The sequence below is a fragment of the Setaria italica genome, chromosome IX (assembly GCF_000263155.2).
Source record: "Setaria italica strain Yugu1 chromosome IX, Setaria_italica_v2.0, whole genome shotgun sequence".
NCBI classification, from domain to species: Eukaryota; Viridiplantae; Streptophyta; class Magnoliopsida; order Poales; family Poaceae; genus Setaria; species Setaria italica.
Genome location: NC_028458.1, coordinates 43,896,997 through 43,920,922, shown reverse-complemented (window position 1 = coordinate 43,920,922; position 23,926 = coordinate 43,896,997). Strand labels below are relative to the sequence as shown.

Here is a 23,926-nt window from a genome sequence, read left to right as displayed (position 1 = left end):
CCCCCCCCCCCCCCCCCCCACCCAAGAATTGGGGCAGAACTGGGCCTGGGCTATCGGAGGATCATGCCTTCAAATAGCCATATGAGCATGTTAGTAGCCCATAAAAATATACGATGGGTGAGGAGGAAACTGGGCCTGCGAAAGCATGGCTGTAGTCAGTTGCCCGAGGTCCAGATCGACCCCTGATCAACACTACTTGGAAGCTACCGTCCGAAACAACAATATTACCTGAACAATGGATGGATTTTAGTGAGTTAAATGTTTGAGTACATCAAATTCCATGAAAATCTTACTTGCGAATTGCTAAGGGAACACCGGTGGAAATCGCGGCATTAGTCCCGGTTGGTAGGGCTCAAAGATACCAAAAATCCATCCAGAATTAAAATTTTGAGACAAAAGGTTCATGGTAATCAAAGACCCCCTTTAGTTACGGTTGGTTCGTGGTGTTGCTGGGTGCGGCTATTGAATGTCCGTCGTAATAAAATTCTCCTGCGGGATCTATCACCTCGTCCACCACGAATCCTATGAGACCTTCACATATTGCCAAAATCCTCTCCTTCTCCAAAAGTCTTTCTTGAATCTTCCACATCTGTAATTTGAAAATATGTGAATGTTACATGAACAATTAAATATAAGGAGCTAGGAAATAAATAATTATTAATAGTTTTATTTTACATGCATTTTGATCAAGCGACGACGGCACCTTGCCATGCACAAATTTGGTCATGTGCTCACAGACGTAGTATCCACGTAGATTATTGCCTTGTTCCTGTCTCAAGCAATTTAGTGGGAAAAAATAAGTGATGAAATATTCGTGTTATAGAATGTACAAAATGTGCAAACTTCATACGTACCGGGAAGTCTGTTCTGAATGTAACTTTTTCTTTGAAGTTACCACGGTAAGTCTTAAGGAATTGTTTCCATGCGCTGCTGATTAAAATAATTTATGATACAGTGTTAGGTGATAATTTAGGAAACTAACTTTTGCATAGAGATAAAGGTCCAGAATTATTACGAGTTTAGCATGTCTTGAATGTCTTGATACTCCTTCGGTGGTTTCCTCAACATATCGAACACAATGACGTGGCTTCTATCAATCATAATTATTAGAAGGATTTAGTGGAAACTGCGTATATAAATGTTCATATTAGAGCTAACTAACATTAATTAGGTAAGAAAAAAGAAAATAAAAATAGACGGTACCCACACTTACTTAAAGTTGTATGGCAGTAATATGTATTCCTTTTTGTCCAAGAAATTGTATACCACCTCCAATGTTTTCTTTGGCTGATCCCATATCTGAGCTTGGTTAACGAGCGATGGATCCATGAAGCCAACATTGAAGTACGATTCTCTGCGGCACCTCTGAATTAGCATTCTACATAAAATGGAAGATGAAGTTAGTAGGCGACGCACGCACAAAAAATAATGATCTGAGCCAAAATTTACATATTCATAAATAGACACTTACAGAACCCAAGCGCTGATGAGAGAGACATTAAGGGTATCATAATGGTACACTTCATATATTTCATTAAATTCCATCCACATGACTTTGTCACCTTCACCGAAAAAATCAATCGGTTTAACCCGAAGACTAAACATAAGCCTCTCGTCGGCAGACTGCTTCATGTACCATTCATGGAATTCGTACATCTTCGTGGATAGCTTTCGTGCCAATTCAGGCTTTACTAGAGGCTTGCCTACCTCATTGGGCCATTTAGGTACAATTGGCTCTGGAGCTGGCGGTTCAAGTTGCCCTAGAACTTCAGCAAGAGACGTACCTGTATCTTGCATAAATCCAACGACTCTGATTTGTTGTTCTAAGGGCATTGCTCATATAGTTTCAGCATCTTTATCTGGTAGATCCTTGAGCTAGGGACAGTACGACTTGAAGACGACGCTCCTCGCTATTTTTTTTCTCATCAAACTTAACTAACGAACGATCGTAGTTAGATAGTAGAGTCCTCTTTACTTCTTTTGACATGCCAATAAAGAATTTTAATTTTGCTGGATCTACTGGCTTTGGCTCCGTCTCCTTTGCTTTTCTTTCTTTAGCGCATTTTTTGAAGAACTCCTTGCAATTGCTTAGGATAGCTCCCACAATTCCTCTGTAGTCATATCGGCCGGTAGCTTCTCAATGGGTTCAAACTTCTTTTATTTCTTTTGCTGCCTTGGCTTGAAAGGCGGTGGTTGCGACTTTTTCAGATGTGCTGCAGGTTCGTTGCTCACTGCGGGTCTTAGTCTCGGTGACGATGATCTGAGAGGGATGTTGTTGTCATTGTCGCTCGCAGCACCAAGATTTGATGAAGATGGAGACGGTGATCGAGCAGGATGCAATGGTCTCGGTGCTGATGATGGTCCTGGAGCAGGATGCGCTGGAGATGACGGTCTTGAGTTTTGAGGAGATGGTCGCTGTGGGGGATCTACAGGGAGCAATGATGCCTCCATGCTGGGGATGATGATGTAGCATTTGTGCCATAGAATGATCCCGTGAAGTGCATCTCCTAGTGTTCTTTCCCCGTCACCTCCCAGGAGGTCGAGCTCTAGGCCTTCATATTGACTATCAATAATCTGCTCTAGGCCAACGCTGGAGTAGCCACGTGGAATCTCCATGCCATGGCTTGTCTGCCCTGGCAAGATTGGTAAAGCACTTCCGTACGCTACATGTACATATAGAAGAAATAAAGAAGTTATTAAACTCCCGAGGCATGGACCAATTGAGAAGATTGCATAAATTATATATATGTATACCTTAATAGTGATGTGTCGAACGGTCTATGCAGCTCATATGAGGTGCGTTGAGTGATGTCATCCACAGGGTACCGTTGATCGTCCACGGGTAATCTTAGCATCTGCTCATCGGGGATCCCTGTGGAAGCACAGCTGCTTTGGCGTTGAGAAGGGCTGACGATGTTGGGATCCGGCAGTGCTACAGATTGGGCCATCTCGGTAAATGCCAGGGCCACTCGACGATTTATTTCTTCATGCATTCTTACTTCTTGTGAATGCACTTTGGCTTCTAACATGCGCCGCTAGCTCTCCTCTTGTTGTTCCTTTCTTTGCTTGCGGCTTCTGTACGAGTCGGTGTCCCTTCGGAAAGTGAACTTTCACGGAACGACCCTGTAACCTTGGCAACGTCCTGGGTGCTCGGGATTCCCGAGCGCTAATGTGAGCTCATCATTCTCTCTATCCACCCTCAACCTCCCAGCTTTAGCATCTTCAATATTTTTGATAAGCCTTTCAGCCTTCTGACATATTGTTTAATTGAAGATAAGTGTCCCATCCTCTTGGCTCAGGTTGCCTCCATGAGCATAATACCAATTTTTCGATCGATCGAGCTAGTCAATAGTTGCTGGTACAATACCTCGATCGATTAGGTTTTGTTCCATCTTACACCATTTGGGAATTGCAGTGTTGTAACCACCTTGCCCTAGATGATGATGGTACTCCTTCTTGCTAGCATTGTCAACGTTGACGCGAAACTTATTCGCACCACCTTCGCTCATCTTGTATTCGACAAATGAGTTCCAGTGGTCCCTTAACTTTGGCCACTCATTGAAATCTGGAGTTTGGCCCTTCTTGATAAAGTTGGCATCCAGATTCTTTTTGAATGTCTAGAATTGGGTTGCCATCTTCTTCAGCGTCCACTCTTTCACATCTTTTTCTTCGACACCTTCAGGAAGTGCGAAGTGTTTCTTGACATCTGCCCACGACATATCCTTTTGTGTCTGCGGGAACGCGTATGGATCAGTTTCTTTATCCTTCCATTCTGTGATGCCGATGGGCACGTTGTCCCTTACAATTACCCAAATCTAACTCACGAACTTTCTAGCCACATGTTCGGGAGCAATCGGCTTGCCCTTTTCTGTCACTTCCGTGATGTGAAGCCTTCCCTCCATTATCTTTGTACGACCTCAAGGCTTATTTGGCTTCGTCGATCCAGAGGGCTAACAGTTCAAGATTCATTAATTAGTACATAATAATAATGAATATGAAATTATAGATGGGGTAAAACAATGAAAATGATATATACCTCGCCGGAACCTACCATCACGACAAGGTTTTGTTCCGTGTGGGCTCATCATTGCCATCACCGGACATGTTGAGGAATATATCCGCCTGGCTACCCTCTTCGTCGGTGTACGTTATTGGAATGTTCGAGCCACTACCACCAGCAATAATCTGCTCCATTAAATACCTTGCATTTTCTTCGTTTGCCATCTCAACTAATTTAAACACGCATGAAATCATAGATACATTAAAATAAAAATTGTATCAAGTAGTACAATTAAGGTATAAACATGAAATCATAGAACAACCATGAAATAAAATAAACTTATTGAAATATACACATGAAACCATACATTAATTATATATACAACACCTCTAACAACTTTATTACATGAAACTTACATGAAAACTTACATGAAAAAACCACGCAATTATATACAACACCTCTACTTGAATATTATCACCAAAAATGTCCTTAAATTATATATACAACACCTCTACCAAATTTCTAATAAACTATACTAATTTTCTTCGCATTTCTACTAATTTTCGAAGCATTTAGACTAAATTATACTAATGTACTAAAAATTATATTAAATGTATACTAAATTATACTAAGATTTATACTAAATTATACTAATTTTCTAAGCATTTCTACTAATTTCTACTAATTTTTGAAGCATTTATACTAAATTATACTAATATACTAAAAATTATACTAAATGTATACTTTATTATACTAAGCATTTATACTAAACTATACTAAGCATTTATACTAAATTATACTAATTTTCTAAGTATTTCTACTAATTTTCAAAGCATTTATACTAAATGATACTAAGCATTTATATTAAATTATTCTAAGCATTTCTACATAAATTCTACTAATTTAAACTAATTTTCTTTTAATTAAAACAGTAAAAGCCGGGGCCTTTGCATTAGCAAGTCCCGGGCTTGCGTCAGCAAGGGCCCCGGCGTGGTAGCGGTTCGAGCGCAGGGGGGGAGCGCCGGCCCGTACTGGCGACCGACGGGGAGGTGGACGGCGTGCGGCGGTGGGACGATGGCGGTCGGGGTGACGGGTGTTGACGCCGGATTTTGACACGTGTTAAGATCGGTGTCAAAGGAAAGGAAGGCGGCCGATGCGGTAAGCAAGAAGCTACAGTTGGGAATCAGCCGATAAGAGCTACAGTGTTTCAGCCGATTGGCTGAGGGAGTCAATGAAGACTGGCCGATTGGGAGCCAGAACGGCTTGGCCGATGTGGGCCTAAAGTGGGCCAGGATGAAAATTGGTCTATGGGAAAATAATAACCAACTCCGATGCAGGTTGTGTTCGTGTGTAAATATTTGTTATCTTTAAATTAGAGATAGATCCTAGTCGGTTAGGAAATCAGTTGTAACAGGGTATAAATAGGTGCCTCGTAAGGCTTGTAAAACAACACATCAATCAACAATACAAATCTACTTTTTCCTCGCACTTTACTTTCAAGTCGGCGACTTCGCCAAACCCTTTTCTTTTCACGAGTTCGTACGAGTTGGCAGGGGTGCATCAATATGACCTCCGACCAGTTTGTAAGTTCCGTTTATCGAGTAATATCTAAGCTTTAACTTCGGGCACATTGCTGTGTTTCATTTAGATTTATTCACCAATTATCAATATTAACTAGAATTATAGGTTTTACCTGTTGTTTTAGTTTTATCACCAATGATCCAGCTTGAGACCCGAACTGTTGGCTTTTTATCAATATTCTTTATTTATTATCATATAGCCGATTAGATCTATTCCAAGTGTTGCTTTTGTAGCATTGTTTAGGTTACTCTAGTAGTTTATTTACAATTGCTACGTGATCATCGTTTGTTCTATAGCCGGTCATCTCCACAGTAATTTGGCCAATTCGCTGATACATCCTTCAAAATAGATCGAAACCTTAGCCGATCAAAACCCTGGAATTTAACGCTTTTCTTTCCTTGTCAATCAACAGGTCAGATTGACTGGCACGCCGTGCAAACTGCACTAGGGTGATGACCCAAACAGGAGCTAAGCAGATTCTCCCGGGTCGTGTGTCCGATGCTGAGAGTCGTCGGCCAATTTTTAGCGTCAACAACGGAACGGCGGCGGGGACCATGGGTGATGGCGGGGATGCCACGGCGATGGCTGCTAGGGCGACGACACGAGCGGGATGACGGAGGCTGGGACGGGCACGATGGCGGGGTGGCGATGGGACGGCGACGGCACGGGCGACGAGCCAGAGACGAAGGGGCGGTGGCCGATCTTGCAGGTGTGGGAGACGAGGCAACCGGGGAGAGGAGGGGCGTGTTTAACCCCCCTAGTCTCGGGTTGACTTTGCAACCGGGACTAAAGAGCCCTTTAGTCCCAGGTGCAAATTAACCAGGACTAAAGAACCTTTTGTGGGATTTTTCATTTCCCGTCTATTTTGCAAATACAATTTATATATGTTTTCCACTCATTTTGTTAAAGAAAAAATAAAAACTTTACGTATTTTGAACATGCAAAAATATATTAAATTAGCAAGTATATTTAAAGTAAGTTTGAATCAGTTATTAATTCTATACTAGTTGTTTAAGTTTCTAAAATAATTATTTTAATGTATCACTATCATCAACAAAATATTCAATTAAATAATTTCAATGCGCAAAAAATGCAATTGATGTATGTGGTTAACATTGTTTATATTGATCGAATAAATCTTCACCTCAACTAATTTGAACACACATGAAATCATAGATACATTAAATGAAAAATTGTATCAAGTAGTACAATTAATGTATAAACATGAAATCGTAGAACATTACAATATAATTCACCATAGAGTATTACAATAAAATTCAAAGATTCTAATGGTGATAGAGCATTACATAAAGGTGAACCATATTTAGTGCATTACAATGTAATGTTAAAAAACTTCTTTTTGATGAAAGTTCCTTGGTCATGATCGCGGCGTAAGTACGGAGCCTCTTCTTTCGATAGCATGATGCTTGGGTCAACTTCAACAGCAATGGAGGCATGCCATCAAATTGATTATAATCATCTGATTGGTCTGTTTTGTCATCGACTCCTATGATTTTTGTTTTACCTGGAAGAACTATGTGGCGTTTTAGCTCCCATGGCTCTTCTGAATTTTTGTTGGGTTTGCTAGACATGTCCTTCACATAGAAAACCTGATGCACATCATTGGCAAGGATGGATGGTTCATCATTTTATCCAGTCTTGGCCAGGTCCACTGTTGTCATTCCATACTGATCTTTCGTTACGCCACCTCCAATTAGCTTCACCCATTGGCAACGAAACAGAGGGACATTCAGCGGTCCGTATTTGAGTTCCCAGATCTCCTCTATGAAACCATAATACGACTCCTTACTTCTGTTGTTGTCTATGGCATCTATGCGGACACCACTATTCTGGTTGGTACTTTTCTAGTCTTAGGCTCTCGTGTAAAATGTATAACCATTTATCTCGTAACCTTGGAATTTTCACGTTTGTGCTAGAAGGTCCCCTGGCTAACCAAGTGAGTTGTTCGTGAATCAAGGAGTTATCCATAAGGTGTTGACGCAACCAAGAGGGAGAAATATCCATATGATCACGTATAATGCAGGCATCGGATTTCGTTGGGTATTCGGACAATAGAATCTGCTTGTGTTCCTTGATATACGGAGCCACAAAGGATAATTGTTGTACAACAATGAAGCGTGTTTTGTGGAACAAATCAGTATCATTGCTCAAACTTGATTTCCTTCCAAGGTTGGTCATTCCCCGCAGCCTCCCCTCGTGGCGTGAAGTTGGAACCCTAATCAAATTAATTGAGTCAATAAAATCAACACAAAACTCAATGACCTCCTTTGTTCCATATCCCGTGATGCTTCCTTCTGGACGGGCACGATTAAGAACATAGTTTTTTAGGACTGACATGAACCTGTCGAAAGGCCACATGTTGTGCAGGAATACTGGATCGAGAATAGTAATCTCTTTGACTAGGTGAACCAGGAGGTGCGTCATAATATTGAAGAAGGATGGTGGAAATACAAACTCAAAGCTAACAAGACATTATACCACATCATTCTATAGCTTACTAGCTTCGTTGGATCGATTGTCTTATGCAAAATTGCATTGGGAAACGTGCATAGCTTTACGAGCGCCAATCGTACATTCTCTGGTAGAATACCCCTTAGTGCAACCGGAAGCAACTGGGTCATCAACATGTGACAATCATGGGCCTTGAGATTTGTGAACTTCTTTTCTTTCATATTTATTATTCCCTTTATATTCGAGGAGTACCCAGATGGAACCTTGATACTATTCATGCATTCAAACATTCTATCCTTCTCTTCCTTATTGAGAGTGTAACTGGCAGGACGTAAGTAATGTTATCCATTATCTCTCTTTTCCAGATGTAGGTCATCTCTTGCCTTCATACATTTCAGGTCCTGTGGTGCTCCTAATGTATCTTTTGAGTTCCCATAACAACCCATGAAGCCTAGCACGTTCACGTAAAGATTCTTCGTCAAATGCATCACGTCTATTCCGTTGTAGACCTTTAGGATTTCCTAATAAGGTAGCTTCCAAAATATTTTTTTCTTTCACATGGGTGCACATCCATTATTATCGTTTGGAACCTATTCTCTACCAAGACCCTTTTCAAAGACTACCCTTACATCCTTTATCATCCCAAATACACACTTTCCATTACGGTGTGCAGGTTTTTTACAATGGTCTGGCACCCCTTTGAAATGCATCCCTTTCTTTCTTAATGGGTGATTAGCAGGAAGAAATCGATGATGGCCCATATACACAACCTTCCTACAGTGCTTCAAATACATGTTGTCTGTGTCATCTAAATAATGGGTTCAAGTCTGATATCCCTTGTTTGTCTGTCCTCAAAGGTTACTCAACGCGGGCCAATCATTGATGGTTACGAACAACAATGCTCGTAGGTCAAATCTCTCTTGTTTATCCTCATCCCACACACGTACACATTCTTCCTTCCAGATCAGTAAAAGTTTATCAACCAACAGTCTTAGGTACACGTCAATGCCATTGCCGGGTTGTTGTGAGCCTTGGATAAGCACCGGCATCATAATGAACTTCCACTTCATGTACAACCAAGGAGGAAGGTTGAACATACATAGTGTCACACGTCAAGTACTATGACCACTACTCAACTCACCGAATGGATTGAATCCATCAGTACTTAAACCAAACCTTATGTTCCTTGCATCACTTTCAAAGTCCGAGAATGCTCTATCAATTGATCTCCACTGGGCCCAATTCGCGGGGTGTTTCAGCATCTCATCTTGTTTACATTCTTCTTTGTACCATCGCATCAACTTAGCATTTGCCTTGTTTCTAAATAAATGCTTCAAATGTGGTATTATAGGGAAATATCACATCACCTTCGCGGGAACTCTCTTCTTGGGAAGCTGCCCCTCCATATCACCAGGATCATCTTGCCTGATCTTATACCGCAGCGCTCCGCACATAGGACAAGCCTCCAATTTCTCATATTCATCACCATGATAGAGGATACAATCATTAGGGTATGTGTGTATCTTTTGAACCTCTAATCCCAGAGGGCAAACAATCTGTTTAGCTTCATATATTGTGGATGGCAATTCATTATTCTTGGTAAGAATATTCTTTACAATTTTCAATATCCTCTGAAATGCGTTATCGACACACCATTTTTGGCCTTCCATTGCAGAAATTCTAGTGTGGTATCTAGTTTTTATGCCCCTATTTGCAATTTAGGTACAACATTTTTTTTGTGATAATCTATCATGCGCTGTAACTTTTCTGATTCCTTCTCAGTTTCGCAATCTCTGTGTGCATCTCGTAGCACCTGACAAAGATCATCAATAGGGTCGTCTTCTACAATCTCATCTTCATCAGCCTGGCCCATTGTAGTATCTGCAAAAGCTTGGCCTGCAGCCCAGTCCGGAATGTTGTTATCATCCTTGTCTTCTTCGTCATCTTCCATTATAACCCCTCTTTCGCAGTGCTTAGTCCAAACCAAATAGTTAGGCATGAAACCATATCTAAACAAGTGGCTATGAACAGTCCCCAAGAAGAGTAGTCCTTCTTGTTGCCGTATTGGAAGCATGGACAACATATGAACCCCTTCTCTGGCCTGTTGGCTTTGGCCACTTCGAGAAAATAATACAAGCCATCAACGAACTCCTTGGTATGTCTGTCCGCGTAGCACATCCATTGTCAGTTCATCTACATCGTATTACGTGAAAAATGGACATAGGTCTTCGTATTAGATAAAGAACTTGATCGATATTAGGTAGGGGAAAAATAGAGTTCATGTGATTATAATATTTAGGGCTTACAAAAAATATTAGATAAATAAATTATTACGTGAGAAATGGATATAGGTCTTCGTATTAGATAAAGAACTTAATCAATATTCATAGTTTACACCAATCAACCATCATAAAGATAAAAACAATTCAAATGAAAATTACACCATTCAACATCCATAACAATCACTAAATATACATATAAAGATTACACTCATAACAAGATAATAAAGATACATATACACTAAAGATTACAGACGCTCCATAGTGGACTTCACGTAATCAATTATCCTAAAATAATGGTACAACATAGCAGAATGTTCGCCCTCCAAGCCATCTCTGCAATTAACGCAATCTGCTCCTAAGTCTATCGAGAGTCATCTCCACATATCCAGTACTAGAAAATAATGGTACAACACAAAATCTTTGAATCCACATACTCGGGCTGAATATCATAAAGAAATCTTGAAATAATTATCCAAACATCTTTTGGAGCAAGTGCCACATTCTCATAATAGAAGTGTGGTGGCACACACACAATAGCCCGTCTAGGCAAAAGATCTGTTCATTGAGCATGGCTCATGGTGGCAAGCCAAAATCAACCAAAAGCCGATAGGTCAAGGTCAGTAAACAGATCTTTGCCTGAAGAGGATATTGGGCCATCATACTTCTATTATGAGAATTAGACTCCAAAAGGCGTTTGGAATAGTATTTCAAGATTCTTTTATGATATTCAGCCCGAGTTTGTGGATTCGAAGCTCTTCTGTTCTACCATTATTTTCTGGTACTAGAGGAGCGAAGGTGATTCTCCATAGACTTTGGAGAAGATTGAGTTATGTGCAGAGAATAGCGCAAGCACATTTATGCTATGTGCAGACACTGTTAACTGGGATTGGAGGTACGGAGGTGGTACATCCATTGCCGGTCCATCTGCATCGTATTACGTGGAAAATGAACATAGGGCTTCGTATAGGATTATTGTTTATAATATTTAGTTCTTGCATTAAACATGAGATAAATAAATTATCGGTCAAAGAAATACAATTATTATTAAATTACAGTGACATGAAAAATTATAGCAATGACCAAATTCTATTTTCTTACACCTACAATTTATTTACCTTAATTTTATTGCAATGACTAAATATTAAAACACATTTACTCTATTTTTTTCTCATACCTAATATTAATCAAGTTCTTTTAACTAATACGAATCATATATAACAAGCAAGCTATCATCAAATTCTAACTCAAAAACATGTATAAATAAAAATCCTCTCCATTCTCCCTCATTCTAAAAAAACTTATTTTTCTCCATCTCTAAAGCATAAAACAAAGCATAATAATAATAATGAAGGGAGGATGAAGTAGCTAACCTTCACAACACTTTGGATGAGTGAAATCCCCACGAAAATAAGGAAAAAAAATCCGAACAGTGCCTCCCCTAAGGTTGCTTGCTTGCCATGGAGAGGAGGCCAAAGTGTCTCTGGTGGAGTGGAGTGGCTCGGGCTGAGGAAGAGCTCTCGGTCTGGTAATTTTATAGGGGAGGAGATTTTGTCCCGGTTGGAAATTCCAACCAGGACAAAATACCACCCCTTTTGTCCCGGTTGGTGGTTCTGTCCCAGTTGGAATTAACAACCGGGATTAAACCTTTTTTTTATCCTAGTTATTTCCAACCGGGACAAAAGGGTCTGGTCGTCGGTGCGATATTTCTAGCCCTTCCAACCGGGATTTCGGGGGGGTGCTTTAGTCCCGTTTGGTATTTACAACCAGGACTAAAGCTCCCCCGCCCCCGCGTGGCCTTTAGTGGTACATTTTTAACCCAGGACTAAAGTCACTTTAGTCACGAGGGACTAAAGGGGTTGGATGGAAGGTCAATTCTCTACTAGTGGAAATGAGGGAACCTAAATCAGGTTGTGCAGTTCCAATGAAGTTGTAGACATTTATACCTGGGCATCTCCTAGAGCTGGATTTGCAAATTTTTGTATTCTTCGATATTGTAAAACCAGCCCTTGTGGGAAATCATGCCATCGTTTTCCAATAGTACCGCGTCATTGAAAGAGATTTAACTTAATGAATAAACTAAGATCTCTAATGCACAGTTTTATTTATTTCGCGGTTTCAAAGGCCAGCCATACCATTTAACTGCGATGCACGGGATTGGATGCAATCAGATGAAATAAAACTATCTTTAACCCCCCCCCCCCCCATGCTAGTTTAACAGGTTTCATACTCCTGATAACAGTGTAAGTCCAATTTCATCCCTCTCTTCACAATCATCCTGCCATAGCATCAAATTTGCTGATATATCACGTTATTTAATGACAATAAAATTCTTATGAAATCTTCATTGAGACCAACCTAATGTAATAGAACTTTTTTCAACTCCGCGGATTGGAAATGTATCTTGTACATTATAACAGTAACATGACTAGTTGTGCGGCACTGAAAAAAAAAGATCGGTGAAAGAGGAAAGAGGATTTTGTTTTCTGTATATATTGATGTGAAGAACCCGTCAGATTCAGTTCCATAAGTCACATCACATCTGCATAACACATAGTATTACACATTTTCATGTTTGTTTAATTTGCACAGCTGCATAAGGCTCACAACTTATGCCTTTCTCCTTGAGATGAAGGGCAGGTATAAATATAATAATAAGCACTTAGTTTACATAAGAGACATCGAACAGCCTTAGTACCATGATGAGGTGTATAGAAGGCAGTGGAGGTACTTCGACCAACCAAATCCTCCACGACCAATGATCTAGCTAAACCTGTTCTTTCTTGGTATCATCGCAGGTGACGCACGCGGATAGTCACACGATTCAGAGGTATGATTAGGAAGCATCATCAGCGCTAAACCCGTCGATTGATTATTCCGTTACGACGATATATATGAAGAAGTATTCTCGAAGCCACGGCCACCTATGCTAGGTGCTTAATTACATGACGAAGGGCTTGCGGTGGATGTCGAACATCTCCGAAGACGACAGGTTCGGCTCCTGCAACATCACCGGCGGCGACAGAAGGGAATAATAATTCTGTCAGGGCAAAGGTATTATCATCGATCCGAGAGGCTATATACTGTCGGGCAGGGATGGGAGGCTCACCTGGACGCCACTGAAGTTGGCGACCTGGTGCTGCTGGTGGATGGGCGCGCCGATGGGCCCCTGCAGGTCGCCGAAGCCCCCGCCGCCGCCGTTCTTCATGATGGTCCTCATGGAGCTGAGCAGGCGGCCGTAGGTGACCCCGCGCGGCTCGCACTCCACCGCCCGGATGAAGCTGTGCGTCATGGCCCCCACCGATGCGTAGGCGTCCGGCATCTGCATATATATAAATATAAATATATAGTAGATGTATAAGGGAGATGATCGAGCGAGGTCGATCAGTCAACTGAAAGGAAGCATGCATGGATCATCACTGACCACGGCGAAGTTGCTCTTGCCGTCGCTGTAGCCGCTGAAGAGCACGGCCTGGCCGCCGCTGGTGCCCTTCCAGGCGCCCGACGGGGGGCGGTGGTCCTCCCACTGCCAGTAGCCGTTCCTGGCGACGCGGCAGAGGAAGGGGAGGTCGAGGACGGTGGCGCTGTAGCAGGCGTCGACGACGGCGTGAAGCCTGGCGCCGTGCACGAGCGGGCGCACCATGACCTCGTTGATCTCGTCGTCCAGGATCGGGCCCTTCTGGAACGCGTCCATCGGGCAGAGCGCCTCGTCGTAGCCGTCCACCTCGTCGCCGTCGTCGTCGGCCACCTGCGCGCCGAGGCCGGAGAAGTGGAACACCAGGGAGTCGCCGTAGCTGCACCCCTGCACCAGCCAGTGCATCGCCATCCGGATGTTGTCCTTGGTCGGCAGCCGGAACGGGTCCCTCTGGTCATCTGCGTGCACCGATCGTCCATGAGCAATTCATGGATCAGCTCAGTCGTTAATTCATGGATCAATCACTTACCGGTGAGCATGATGACGCACTCGCTGGGGAAGCCGAAACGCTGGCAGAGGAGGTTCCGCATGCACTTGACGTCGTTGATGGGGCCCCTCAGCTCGCCGCAGCCGCGGCGCATGCCGGCGTAGGTGATGCCGACCAGGACGGCGCGCTTCTTGCCGCGGGCGCGCTGGAACGGCGCCGTCATGGGCCCCATGACAGGCAGCGGGATCCGGTCGGCGCGCCGGATGCGCGTCACGCAGTTGCAGTGCGCGCACTGGATGGCGCGCTCGCCGGGGATCGCCGTGAGCGACGCCCGGCAGTACTTGCACCGCACCGTCGTCGTCGCCGCCCCATGGGGCCTCCCGCCGAAGTGACCACCGAAGTGACTCATGGTTAGTGAGCCGGGAGCTGGGGCCGGGGCGGGGCTAGCTTGGGTTGCCTAGGTTGCTTCTTTGGCTAGCTTGAGCTCACACTCTTCGACGACATCACCTCCCCGGCCCCTTTATATAGCCGATCGAATCACTACTGTTGCCAGATACCAATGTCAGAGATTTTAGTAGAAATGACCTTGACAGAGGGGAAGAAGGACATTTTAGTGGATGTGGGCATATATTGTCATTGGCGGAACATTTCCTCGTATGTCAGCTGCATATAAAAAACAATCAATGCAGAATAACGGTAACAGCAAAATCCGATAAATAAATAAAATACAAACAAGTCTGACCAGGAAAGAATATTTGCAGTTACCTTTTCTCATGTTTTGCTAGCATGATTGAGTAAACTACTTCCATGAAAAATTACTCATGTTTTCATCATATATTCCACTGCATCTAGTCATTACTTCCATGAAAAATTGAGTAAACTACTTAACTTGCTCGTTTATTTACACATTTGATCCGCTCAACTTAGTACTCTGGCATAAGAGCTTGACCAGAGAACGAGCGAAGAATTTTTTTTACGAATCTGCCAGGAGAGCTGTCAATTATATTAAAAAAAGAAGAAGAATGAGCAAAGAATATATTTTCATGCTTATATAAGAGCTTGAGCAGTGAATGGGCTTGACCAAGACTCTTTTTAACATAGCAAGATCTCGTTATCATAATATTTTAGCGCAAAAACGGGGGCTATATGCCGATGTTTAGACCTGGCAACCTACCGAGAGGGTGCCCGAGGTAGTGTTTTGGTTAATGGGGCTCGTCGAGATTAGGAACTCGAAGGTGAACACAGACACATGATTTAGACAGGTTCAGGCCGCTGAATAGCGTAATACCCTACGTTCTGTATATTGGTTAGGTTGAATTGCTTTGAAGGGGGGTCCCTGCCTCGCCTTATATTGCCGAGGATAGGGTTATAGGTCAGGTCAGTTGATTTACAAGAATACTAGTCGGATTTGACTACACGAGTTCTACCCCTATTGCTAAGAGTACTTTTCCGAATCCTCAACTAGTTCTTATCTTACCACGTAGATTATGTCATCCTGCACCATAGTTTTCATATCAGATACGTCTCGATGTCCAGCCCCATGTTCAGGACTATCCAAACCTTCTGGTGGGCCCATAGATGTATGTACGACAAGCCCCGAGTACTTTTTAGTCAAATGTAGCAGTTCCGAGTACTTTTATAGGCTTCACCGACTAGTTGAACTACGATGGTGACGCATTTGAACTACTTCAAAGGCGTTATCCAGGTTTATGATTGGTAGGTCCGCTGCAAGGCGGCGGCGACGCTCTGCTCTTGCAGCATTTCTTGCTCGTCGTTGAGTTCTTTGAGCTTCAGTCTCTTCTCAGACAACGTTGGCGGTGAGCTCATCGGGATGACGTTCATGCCGCGGGTTTCTATCCCGTTGCTCTTCTTCTTCGTCCTCCTGTCCAATGACGATAGAGAAGAGTTCTCGTTTTAGAGAGTAGCTCCCCAAGCTTGAAGTGATGACCTTCGTGGTGCCGCCTTTCTCGTAGATGGGCGGCGGAGGAGCTCACTCCTGGTACGAGAGGGTGTCGAGGTAGGCGATGAGGCGTGAATCATCGTCCCGTCGAGAGCAGGTGGCTTCATGTTGGGACAGTAGATGAATCTGCCTTAGGGAGTAATTGTGATCACCAGGGCCTGTTGTGGATGTGATAAAGGGGTCTCCTCATCCGGGTCCAAGTACTAGTCGAAGTCCTCGATAGTATCCGTACCGGATTGTGATCTGGACAAGACCGCCTGATAAAAAGTAGTTGTGTTGTGGAGTCCGAACGGGAATTGACTCAGGTGGTAGTCCGACTTGCACGATGGCTTATGTGCCGGCATGTGAAAGTCAATCCAACAGATGGGAGAAGTCGAGTTGTACTCGGACTCGGCCCCCCAGCCTCTGACTAAGGGCCTGTTTGGCATGGCTCCACTCCAGAACTCCAGCAACTCCACCAAAAAATCCAGCCAAACACCTCAACTCCAAAACTCCATGGAGCAGCCAACTCCATGGAGCTGTAGTGCAAATGGAGGTGGAGTTTTGGAGCACCTCTTTTGCTGCTCCAAAACTCTCTATTTCGAACCTCCTCGTGGAGTTGGTGGGTAATTACCCACCAATGCCACTGGTTACACAAAAAAAACGTTTCATTCTATTTCTCCACCCCCGTCACCTGTCGCCTACCGCCTCTCCGCCGCCTGTTGCCGCCCCACCTGCCGCCGCCCCGTCCCCATCGCAGCCCCGGTCCCGTGGCCACCCAGCCCGCCGCCGACCGGCCCCGTCGCCGCTCCGCCCCGCCATCCCACTCCCGTCGCCGCCTTGCCCCCGTCGTCGTCCCGCCCTCGTCGCCGCCGTCGCCGACCCCGTGGCCGCCTCCCCACCGCCCGTCGCCGCCCCACCCCGCCCCCGTCACTGCCGTCACCGAGCCCCGCCTGCCGCCTCCTCGCCGCCCGTCGCCACCGAATCGGGTGGAATCCGAGGGGAATGGGGAGTAATAGGGTCGCCAGGGGCCAGGAGCAGCGGCGGCGACCACGAGTGCTCCTTCAAGATCCTCCTCATCGGGGACTCGGGCGTCGGCAAGAGCAGCCTCCTCATCAGCTTCGTCGCCGCCTCCCAGCTCGACGACGACATCGCCCCGACAATCGGTACACCCATCGCTGATCGATCACCCACCACCACCACCACGCTCCATCTCGCTACCTCTCGCACGCTGCTCCTCTGCCCCCTCACCACGCCGATCGAAGCCGATTCTCCGATCAGGCCTAGCGCTGGTTGCACGCAATGCGACCGCGCTGCTTCTGCCGTAGTACCAGAACGGAACCGGACCTAAACCCCCAGCGTACACTCCTAGTCGTACCAGAGCAGAACGTGGCAGGAGAAGAAGATGGGATAGAGAGGATGACAAGTGGGGCCTGAATTGGGGGCAACAATGGCAATCCACACTGAAATCGATCTTTTTTGGAGTTGAGAGCACCCATCTAGCCAAACACCCCATTTTTGTTTTGGAGTTCTAGAGTGGAGCTGGCTCCACTTGGAGTTCTGGAGTAGAGCAGCTCTACTCGGAGTTGGAGCCATGCCAAACAGGACCTAAGTCAGAAATTGAAAATTCATCAAAATTCTTGATGAGATCCGCCAAACAGGACCTAAGTCAGAAATTGAAAATTCATCAAAATTCTTGATGAGATCCTCCAGAGCTTAACATTGGAGCTTCATGGTTTGTTGTTTCTTCTCCGGGGTCGACGCAATGTGGCGATGGAAATTTGCAGCGCCATCTGCGACGCAAACCCAGGAGCCGAAGATGAACGTCACGCCTGCTTCAAACACGATGATTGGCTTGATGATGACTCGTGCCATCGAGTTCGCCAGTGGATTCTTGGTGACAGCCCCTACCTAGCGCGCCAACTGTTGGTGTTTAGCCCTAGCAACCTACCGAGAGGGGTACCCGAGATAGTATTTTGGTTAATGGGGCTCGTTGAGATCAGGAACTCGAAGGTGAACACAGACACACGATTTAGACAGGTTCGGGTCGCTAAATAGCATAATACCCTACGTCCTTGGGTTGAATTGCTTTGGAGGAGGTCCCTGCCTCACCTTATATTGCCGAAGGTAGGGTTACAGGTCGAGTGATTTACAAGAATACTAGTCGGATTCGACTATATGAATTCTACCCCTATTGCTAAGAGTACTTTTTCTAATCCTCGACTTGTTCTTATCTTGCCATGTAGATTATACCGTCCTGCATCATAGTCTCCATATCAGATACATCTCGATATCCAACCCCATATTTAGGACTGTCCAAATCTTCTGGTGGGCCCATAGATGCATGTACAACACTACATACAACGTGTGGAGTATGGACACGCTTTAAAAAGAAATGGTAGAGTAATCCGCATGTTAGCTTTATTATGTGGCCTCTAGAATAAAATGATATGACCCGTGACGTGTGCATATACTCCAGATGACCAGTTGAAACGGCACGTGATTCTCTGTCCCCGTTTTCTCTTGAGGAAATGGTTGCATGATTCTGATAAACTCTACCGAATTTCACAGCAAACCCTTCAACAATTTGTTTCTTTCAATATCGAACCTGGCCCCTTTAGATCCAATTTTGTTGATATAAACTCCTCAATTGCCCAACTATATGCAAGATGCGAGCCGATCTTTGAATTATATGCAGCAACTGACCAAGCTTTCTTCTTCTCGTTTTGTTCAATCAAACAATCTAGACTTGGTACGGAGAATTGTTTAATAACAAAATTCTACCAGTAGATATTTTTTTTATATGAACATGATACCATGACTTGTGTCTCTTCCTTTTGACGATATTTCACAGCCTGTTTCTTTTTCCTCGGGCGAGTCGATACCAGAGAACGGCAGATCTCTGGTGATGTAAATCCTAGTGGAGAGATCAATAGAGCACAGGAAAAACCAATCTCCTGGCCCTCTCACCTCAAAATGATGACTTATACTGTACACCCGTAGCAATCTCGGAGCGAGATGTCACTGTAACGGAATATGTGCGCAAGGCAAGCCCATGTGGAATACCACGATATGAAGCACACATGTGAACCTCGACCATGGCGATCATATATTCCTCATCTAGATAAGAGAAGAGACGTGCCGACACACCACAGGCAAGCGAGAAGGAAACCGGAGAGACTTGGATGAGATGAGAGAAGATAGAAGGGAATCGACCGGCCGGCGATACTGCGTGGTCCGACGTGGTGCATCATTCCCGGTTCGTTCCAGCTTTGTTGACGGCTTCATTGGCCATCCCGTCTACCGAGAGGAATATGCACGCGCCGCCGGGCGGCGCCCGGCCACCTGCGAGCTCGCCTGATATGGCTGCGACAGCGGCATCGGCATCTCCGATCCGTAGCCATCCAAGTTGGCCGCCGAACCAATGCAACTAATTGCGATAGATGCAGGAGAAGAAGGAATCGTCACCTGCGCAGTCGGCGTCGCTCCTCGGCAAGCTACCCGACGTCATCTGTGATGACGGAGCGGGGCATCGTCTTTACCGGCGTGGCCGCCGCACCGGACCGGAGGCTCCGGCGTGAGGTAGCGCCGGGGAAACGCGGTGTCCTGGATAGCGGACGGGGACAGGCGGACAGGGTTGGCGCCGGGAACAGGAGCGCGCCGGCTAGCGAGCTCTGCAGTACCGGTGGGCCGTAGCCCGCGTGCGCTTTGGGCCGTTCAATCCTTGCTCATTCTATTGAGCAAAAGCCCTCGGACGTCGTGGTTGCAAAAATCCGGCGGCCAAGAATCAAGCGAAGACTCTGGCTCTTTCGGTGCCGCTCCATCAGACTCCTGCTTGTGCACTCTACGTGGTAGGCATGTAAGAGAAGTTGGAACCAGTGGAGTTAAAATTTGTGGCTTTACCGGCTCCTTACCGGTCTGTGAAGAGGAGGAGGAGGATAGAGAAAACAGACTCCTGTAAATAATTTGAACGATAAGAGCACGATCACACTACAAAATTACAAATATGGTGGCACTCTAACTCTAAGCATGTTCTCCTGTATTCCAATAATTTCAGTTAAGCTTTGTCTTTACTTTCAGTCTCTTTTGGTTTTTATCTTCAGCTTGCTAAAGTTTAATTTAGCTCAAGCATTCCTAATCGCCCGTTCTGAGTCCTTTTCTTATCATATCAAATCCTCGAGGCTCTTAATGCAGGGTCTGAGGGCATGATAGAAGCTTGTTGACGATGGCAAAGAAAGCGGGGACAAAGGTTAAAAAACATTGTGGCATCGGCGCTTGAAGAAGCTGGCTCCAATTTCGAAATGGGCATTGGGCTACAGGCTACTCTTCCACCTTCCTGCTAGTCTGCTACTCCAGTCAGAGATACGTCTAGATATTTCTGTTAGTGAAACAGAAACTCCATATGAGTTCAGTTGCATGATGCAAAGGAACAATTAAGCAAGGGGATAGGACTACATGAGAAAAATGATGATCTTATTGTTGAGCGGCTTTCCTTTTGAGTGCGGATGGCTAAATGTTGCAGGAAAGTGGATTTTATGAGCATAGAGTCAGCTGCCCACCTTATGACGTGGCACATTCTCAGCCATCGGATTAGTATCGGAGGGTTGGGATTGAGCCATGTCACCTGCGGGTGAAGTGACGTGGCTCGATCTGATCCTCCGGCGCCGATCCGATGGCTGAAAATGCGGGTGGGCAGTTGCCCCTATATTTACAAAGCATTTAACATAGGTCATCATTTTCGGTTCAGAGATCACCAAATTGGATCCTCTCGACGGAGATCGCTATTTTTTTATAAAAAAAAGGGTGAGTGCAGGACGTAATTTCTCGCCATATACCATTTTACAAGGCATGAAACAAATTCCATTCCGCAGTAATATATGTTCTTGACACAGCTGAAGCAGCAGGTTGTTTCGAGGAGCCACTCAGAGGAGGAACGGCTTCCTGTAGATGTCAAACATATCTGAAGAGCACAGCTGAGGCTCCTGCATAAACAAGATCTCCCAGAGTGAGCGAGCGACCGACCGACTAAGCAAAGCTGATCGACCCGGCCAGATTGATGAAGCTCACCTGCAAACTGCTGGACGGGATCATCCAGCGGACGAAGGAGCCGAGCCTTCCGGGGAGGCGGCGGCTCCCCTGGCCGTCGCGGATCCTCGCCCTCATCGCGCTCAGCAGCCGCCCGTACGTCGTCCCCGGCTCCGCCTCCACGGCCTTGACGAAGCTGTCCGTCATGGCGCCGATCGAAGACGAAGACTCAGAAAATCCCTGCACCACATCGACTCAGAAAACCGAGACGGATACGGGACAGAGCTTCGGTTCGGATTTCAGAGGCGTACGCTGGCGTCTGCGGACTTCTGGTCGTCGCTGCAGCCGCTGATGGAGATGGCCAGGCCGCCGTTGGGGATCTTCGGCGTCCCACTAGGCCGGTTGTGATTCTCCCACTGCCAGTACCCCGTCCTTCAAATGCAGAGAGATCGATCATGTCGGCGTACTCAACGGCGCTGTAAAAAGATTTGGTTTTGGTTGGTTGCAGGTCGCGTGTACCTGGAGAGGCGGCAGAGGTAGGGGAGGTCGAGGATGGTGCCGCTGTGGCAGGTGTCCACGATGGCGTGGAGCTTCACGCCCCTGCCCAGCGGCCGGACGATGGTGGCGTTGATCTCGTCGTCGAGGATCTTGCCGCTCCGCTCAAAGTCCACCGGGCACAGCGCCTCGTTGTACCCGTCCACCTCGTCGTCGTTCATGTCCAGCTTCTGTACGCCGTGCCCGGAGAAGTGGAACACCAGCGAGTCGCCGCTGCTGCAGCCGTCCACGAGCCACCGCATCGCCCGCAGCAGGTTCTCCCTCGTCGGCACCCTGCTCGGGTCCCTCTCGTTCTCTGCCACACAACCATGACAGCAACTGATTAGTTCCCTAGCTTATCGAACCTTCGTATAATTTGAGTCTGCAAGGAACAGGACGGAGCACCAGTGAGCTCCAGGATGCAGTCGCCGGGGAACCCAAACTTGCCGCAGAGGAGGCGCCTCATCTCCTTCACGTCGTTGACCGTGCCCTTGAGCTCGTGCGCGGTGCCCCTGTAGCTGACGCCGACGAGGAGCGCGCGCTTCTTCTTGCCGCTCACGCCGGGGTAGCCCGCCGGGACCTCGAGCCCCGCGGGGTCGGCCCGCAGCGGCGAGGCTGCGGCCGCGAGCGCCAGGGCGCCCTCGCCCTCGCCCACGCCGCGGTGGCGCTCGACCACGCGCGTCACCCGGTGGCAGAATGTGCACCGGACGCTGGACCCGGGCCTGGACGGCGCGGCGAGGCTCATGCCGCAGTGGCCGCACCACGACTTCGCCGCCGCCGCCCTCGCGCTCGCCATGCCGACCGGCCTCGTGTTGAACTTGAACATGAGGTGGAAGATGTCAGAAGTGATGTGCGTTTTGCGCGGCATCATTCGTCGTGGCCCGGCGGCGCACTCGCTTGTGGCTTGAGAAGGGCATATGCCAGCATGGTAAGCAAAGCAACGTTTCCTTTATTCCAAGGACCGAACACCTGGTCACCTGCTGCTGCCTTCGATCTGTGCTTAACACCGAATGTGATTCGTGTCAGATGAAGATTAGTCGATATTAATAATGCATGTATGAACATGAACGAGAATCTTGAAAATGTGTGTTTGCACCACTAACAACTTTAAGCCCAATTTTTCGAAACAAGGGGAGGTTTAATATAAGGGGATCTGCTTTCAAATTTAACATTGTAGTGGACATGCTATTATTAATAGCTCGAGCTAAAGAAAAGCCAATGCAAATTAGGTCAATCCCGACCCATGATGTCCATAGATAGTATCAATACTACCACATAAACAAGACATCACTTTACAAATTACACTCTACAACTCATGATTTCTTAGTGTGTGGGTTCTTAATAAATTCATCATCTCTCCTCTCAACCAATCATATTTGTTCCTCATCAATTATGAAGACACCATCTTCTCCCAATGCAAGATTTGGCAATGTCTAATATATAGGTTCTCGTGTTGATACTGGGTCTTGCATGAGACCCAATTTCTTGCTCTTCACATTCTCTTTCATTTAATATAGTGTCACAAAATTATGTGGCAACATAATTGATACTATGGAAACCATCCTAGTTGGAGGGTTGGGACTGCCCTTACACGCATAAAATTAAATACCGCATCTTGTGAACGACGGACCATAGCTATTCTCCAACATGCAAATCGGATGATGGTACAATCATTTTTATGTTCCATCAAACAATTCTTGCGATACCTGCATAAACTGCTTTATGAAACATAATCTTCAATGAGCAAAGAATAGAAGCTTCTGCTTTGTGCCTCTAAGCAACTACCAGTCCTAAAGATCAATTTTCATAAAAGTGAGTTGTTTTGTTATGGAGATGCAAAAGAGGATGTGATGTGGGAAAAATACCCATTTCGATAGTTGGCCATCCAATGCATTACAGAAACCTCGTTAGTAAGGACCAGAGAATAACAGAACTATAGAAGAACGATTGGGGAAAAAAGCAGTGGGAAAGGAAAAACACCACTCAATGGGTGGTCGATGGTTTTAATAAATTCTGTTCTCACTAGCATACCTATGTTCATGTTATCCTTTTTCTGGACCCATAAGAAAATCTACATTATTACAGGTTAGATTTGTTTTTTTGGCAATCTGATGGGAAAATAACATATAGGTTAGCTAAGTGGAGTGTATTATGCCAACAAAAAGACCGGATTTGCGTATAAAGAATTTAGATA

General features: G+C 45.6%; 2 protein-coding genes across 3 annotated transcripts; both read right to left on the bottom strand.

Moving 5' to 3' along the window:
• Positions 1-12,799: 12,799 nt before the first annotated feature.
• Positions 12,800-14,741, bottom strand: LOC101777846 (metacaspase-1). 2 transcript variants are annotated; one of them, XM_012843144.2, is made up of 4 exons: positions 14,277-14,741; positions 13,757-14,205; positions 13,442-13,654; positions 12,800-13,372 (listed from the first exon to the last, which is right to left on the bottom strand). In XM_012843144.2, exons 1-4 carry the CDS (start codon positions 14,641-14,643, stop codon positions 13,274-13,276), a joined length of 1,128 nt encoding a protein of 375 aa, XP_012698598.1. In that variant the 5' UTR covers positions 14,644-14,741; the 3' UTR covers positions 12,800-13,273. The 2 variants fall into 2 exon arrangements, with proteins under 2 accessions (XP_012698598.1, XP_004984160.1); XM_004984103.3 differs by having other exon boundaries at positions 12,801-13,333.
• A 6,174-nt stretch (positions 14,742-20,915) lies between these two features.
• On the bottom strand, positions 20,916-22,896 carry LOC101777436 (metacaspase-1). The gene is made up of 5 exons (XM_004984102.4): positions 22,138-22,896; positions 21,718-22,048; positions 21,510-21,630; positions 21,241-21,438; positions 20,916-21,155 (listed from the first exon to the last, which is right to left on the bottom strand). The coding sequence occupies exons 1-5, from the start codon at positions 22,601-22,603 to the stop codon at positions 21,096-21,098; spliced, it is 1,176 nt and encodes a 391-aa protein (XP_004984159.1). The 5' UTR covers positions 22,604-22,896; the 3' UTR covers positions 20,916-21,095.
• Positions 22,897-23,926: the final 1,030 nt, after the last annotated feature.

What these genes read in the sequence shown, in the direction of transcription:
- LOC101777846 (XM_012843144.2), bottom strand. Translation starts at nt 14,643, where the DNA reads ATGAGTCACTTCGGTGGTCACTTCGGCGGGAGGCCCCATGGGGCGGCG. An exon ending in GCAAGAGCAACTTCGCCGTG is followed by an intron (nt 13,655 to 13,756) that starts GTCAGTGATGAT and finishes ATATATATGCAG; the next exon opens with ATGCCGGACGCCTACGCATC. An exon ending in CCAACTTCAGTGGCGTCCAG is followed by an intron (nt 13,373 to 13,441) that starts GTGAGCCTCCCA and finishes TTGCCCTGACAG; the next exon opens with AATTATTATTCCCTTCTGTC.
- LOC101777436 (XM_004984102.4), bottom strand. Translation starts at nt 22,603, where the DNA reads ATGATGCCGCGCAAAACGCACATCACTTCTGACATCTTCCACCTCATG. An exon ending in CTGCATCCTGGAGCTCACTG is followed by an intron (nt 22,049 to 22,137) that starts GTGCTCCGTCCT and finishes GTTGTGTGGCAG; the next exon opens with AGAACGAGAGGGACCCGAGC. An exon ending in AGAAGTCCGCAGACGCCAGC is followed by an intron (nt 21,439 to 21,509) that starts GTACGCCTCTGA and finishes GATGTGGTGCAG; the next exon opens with GGATTTTCTGAGTCTTCGTC.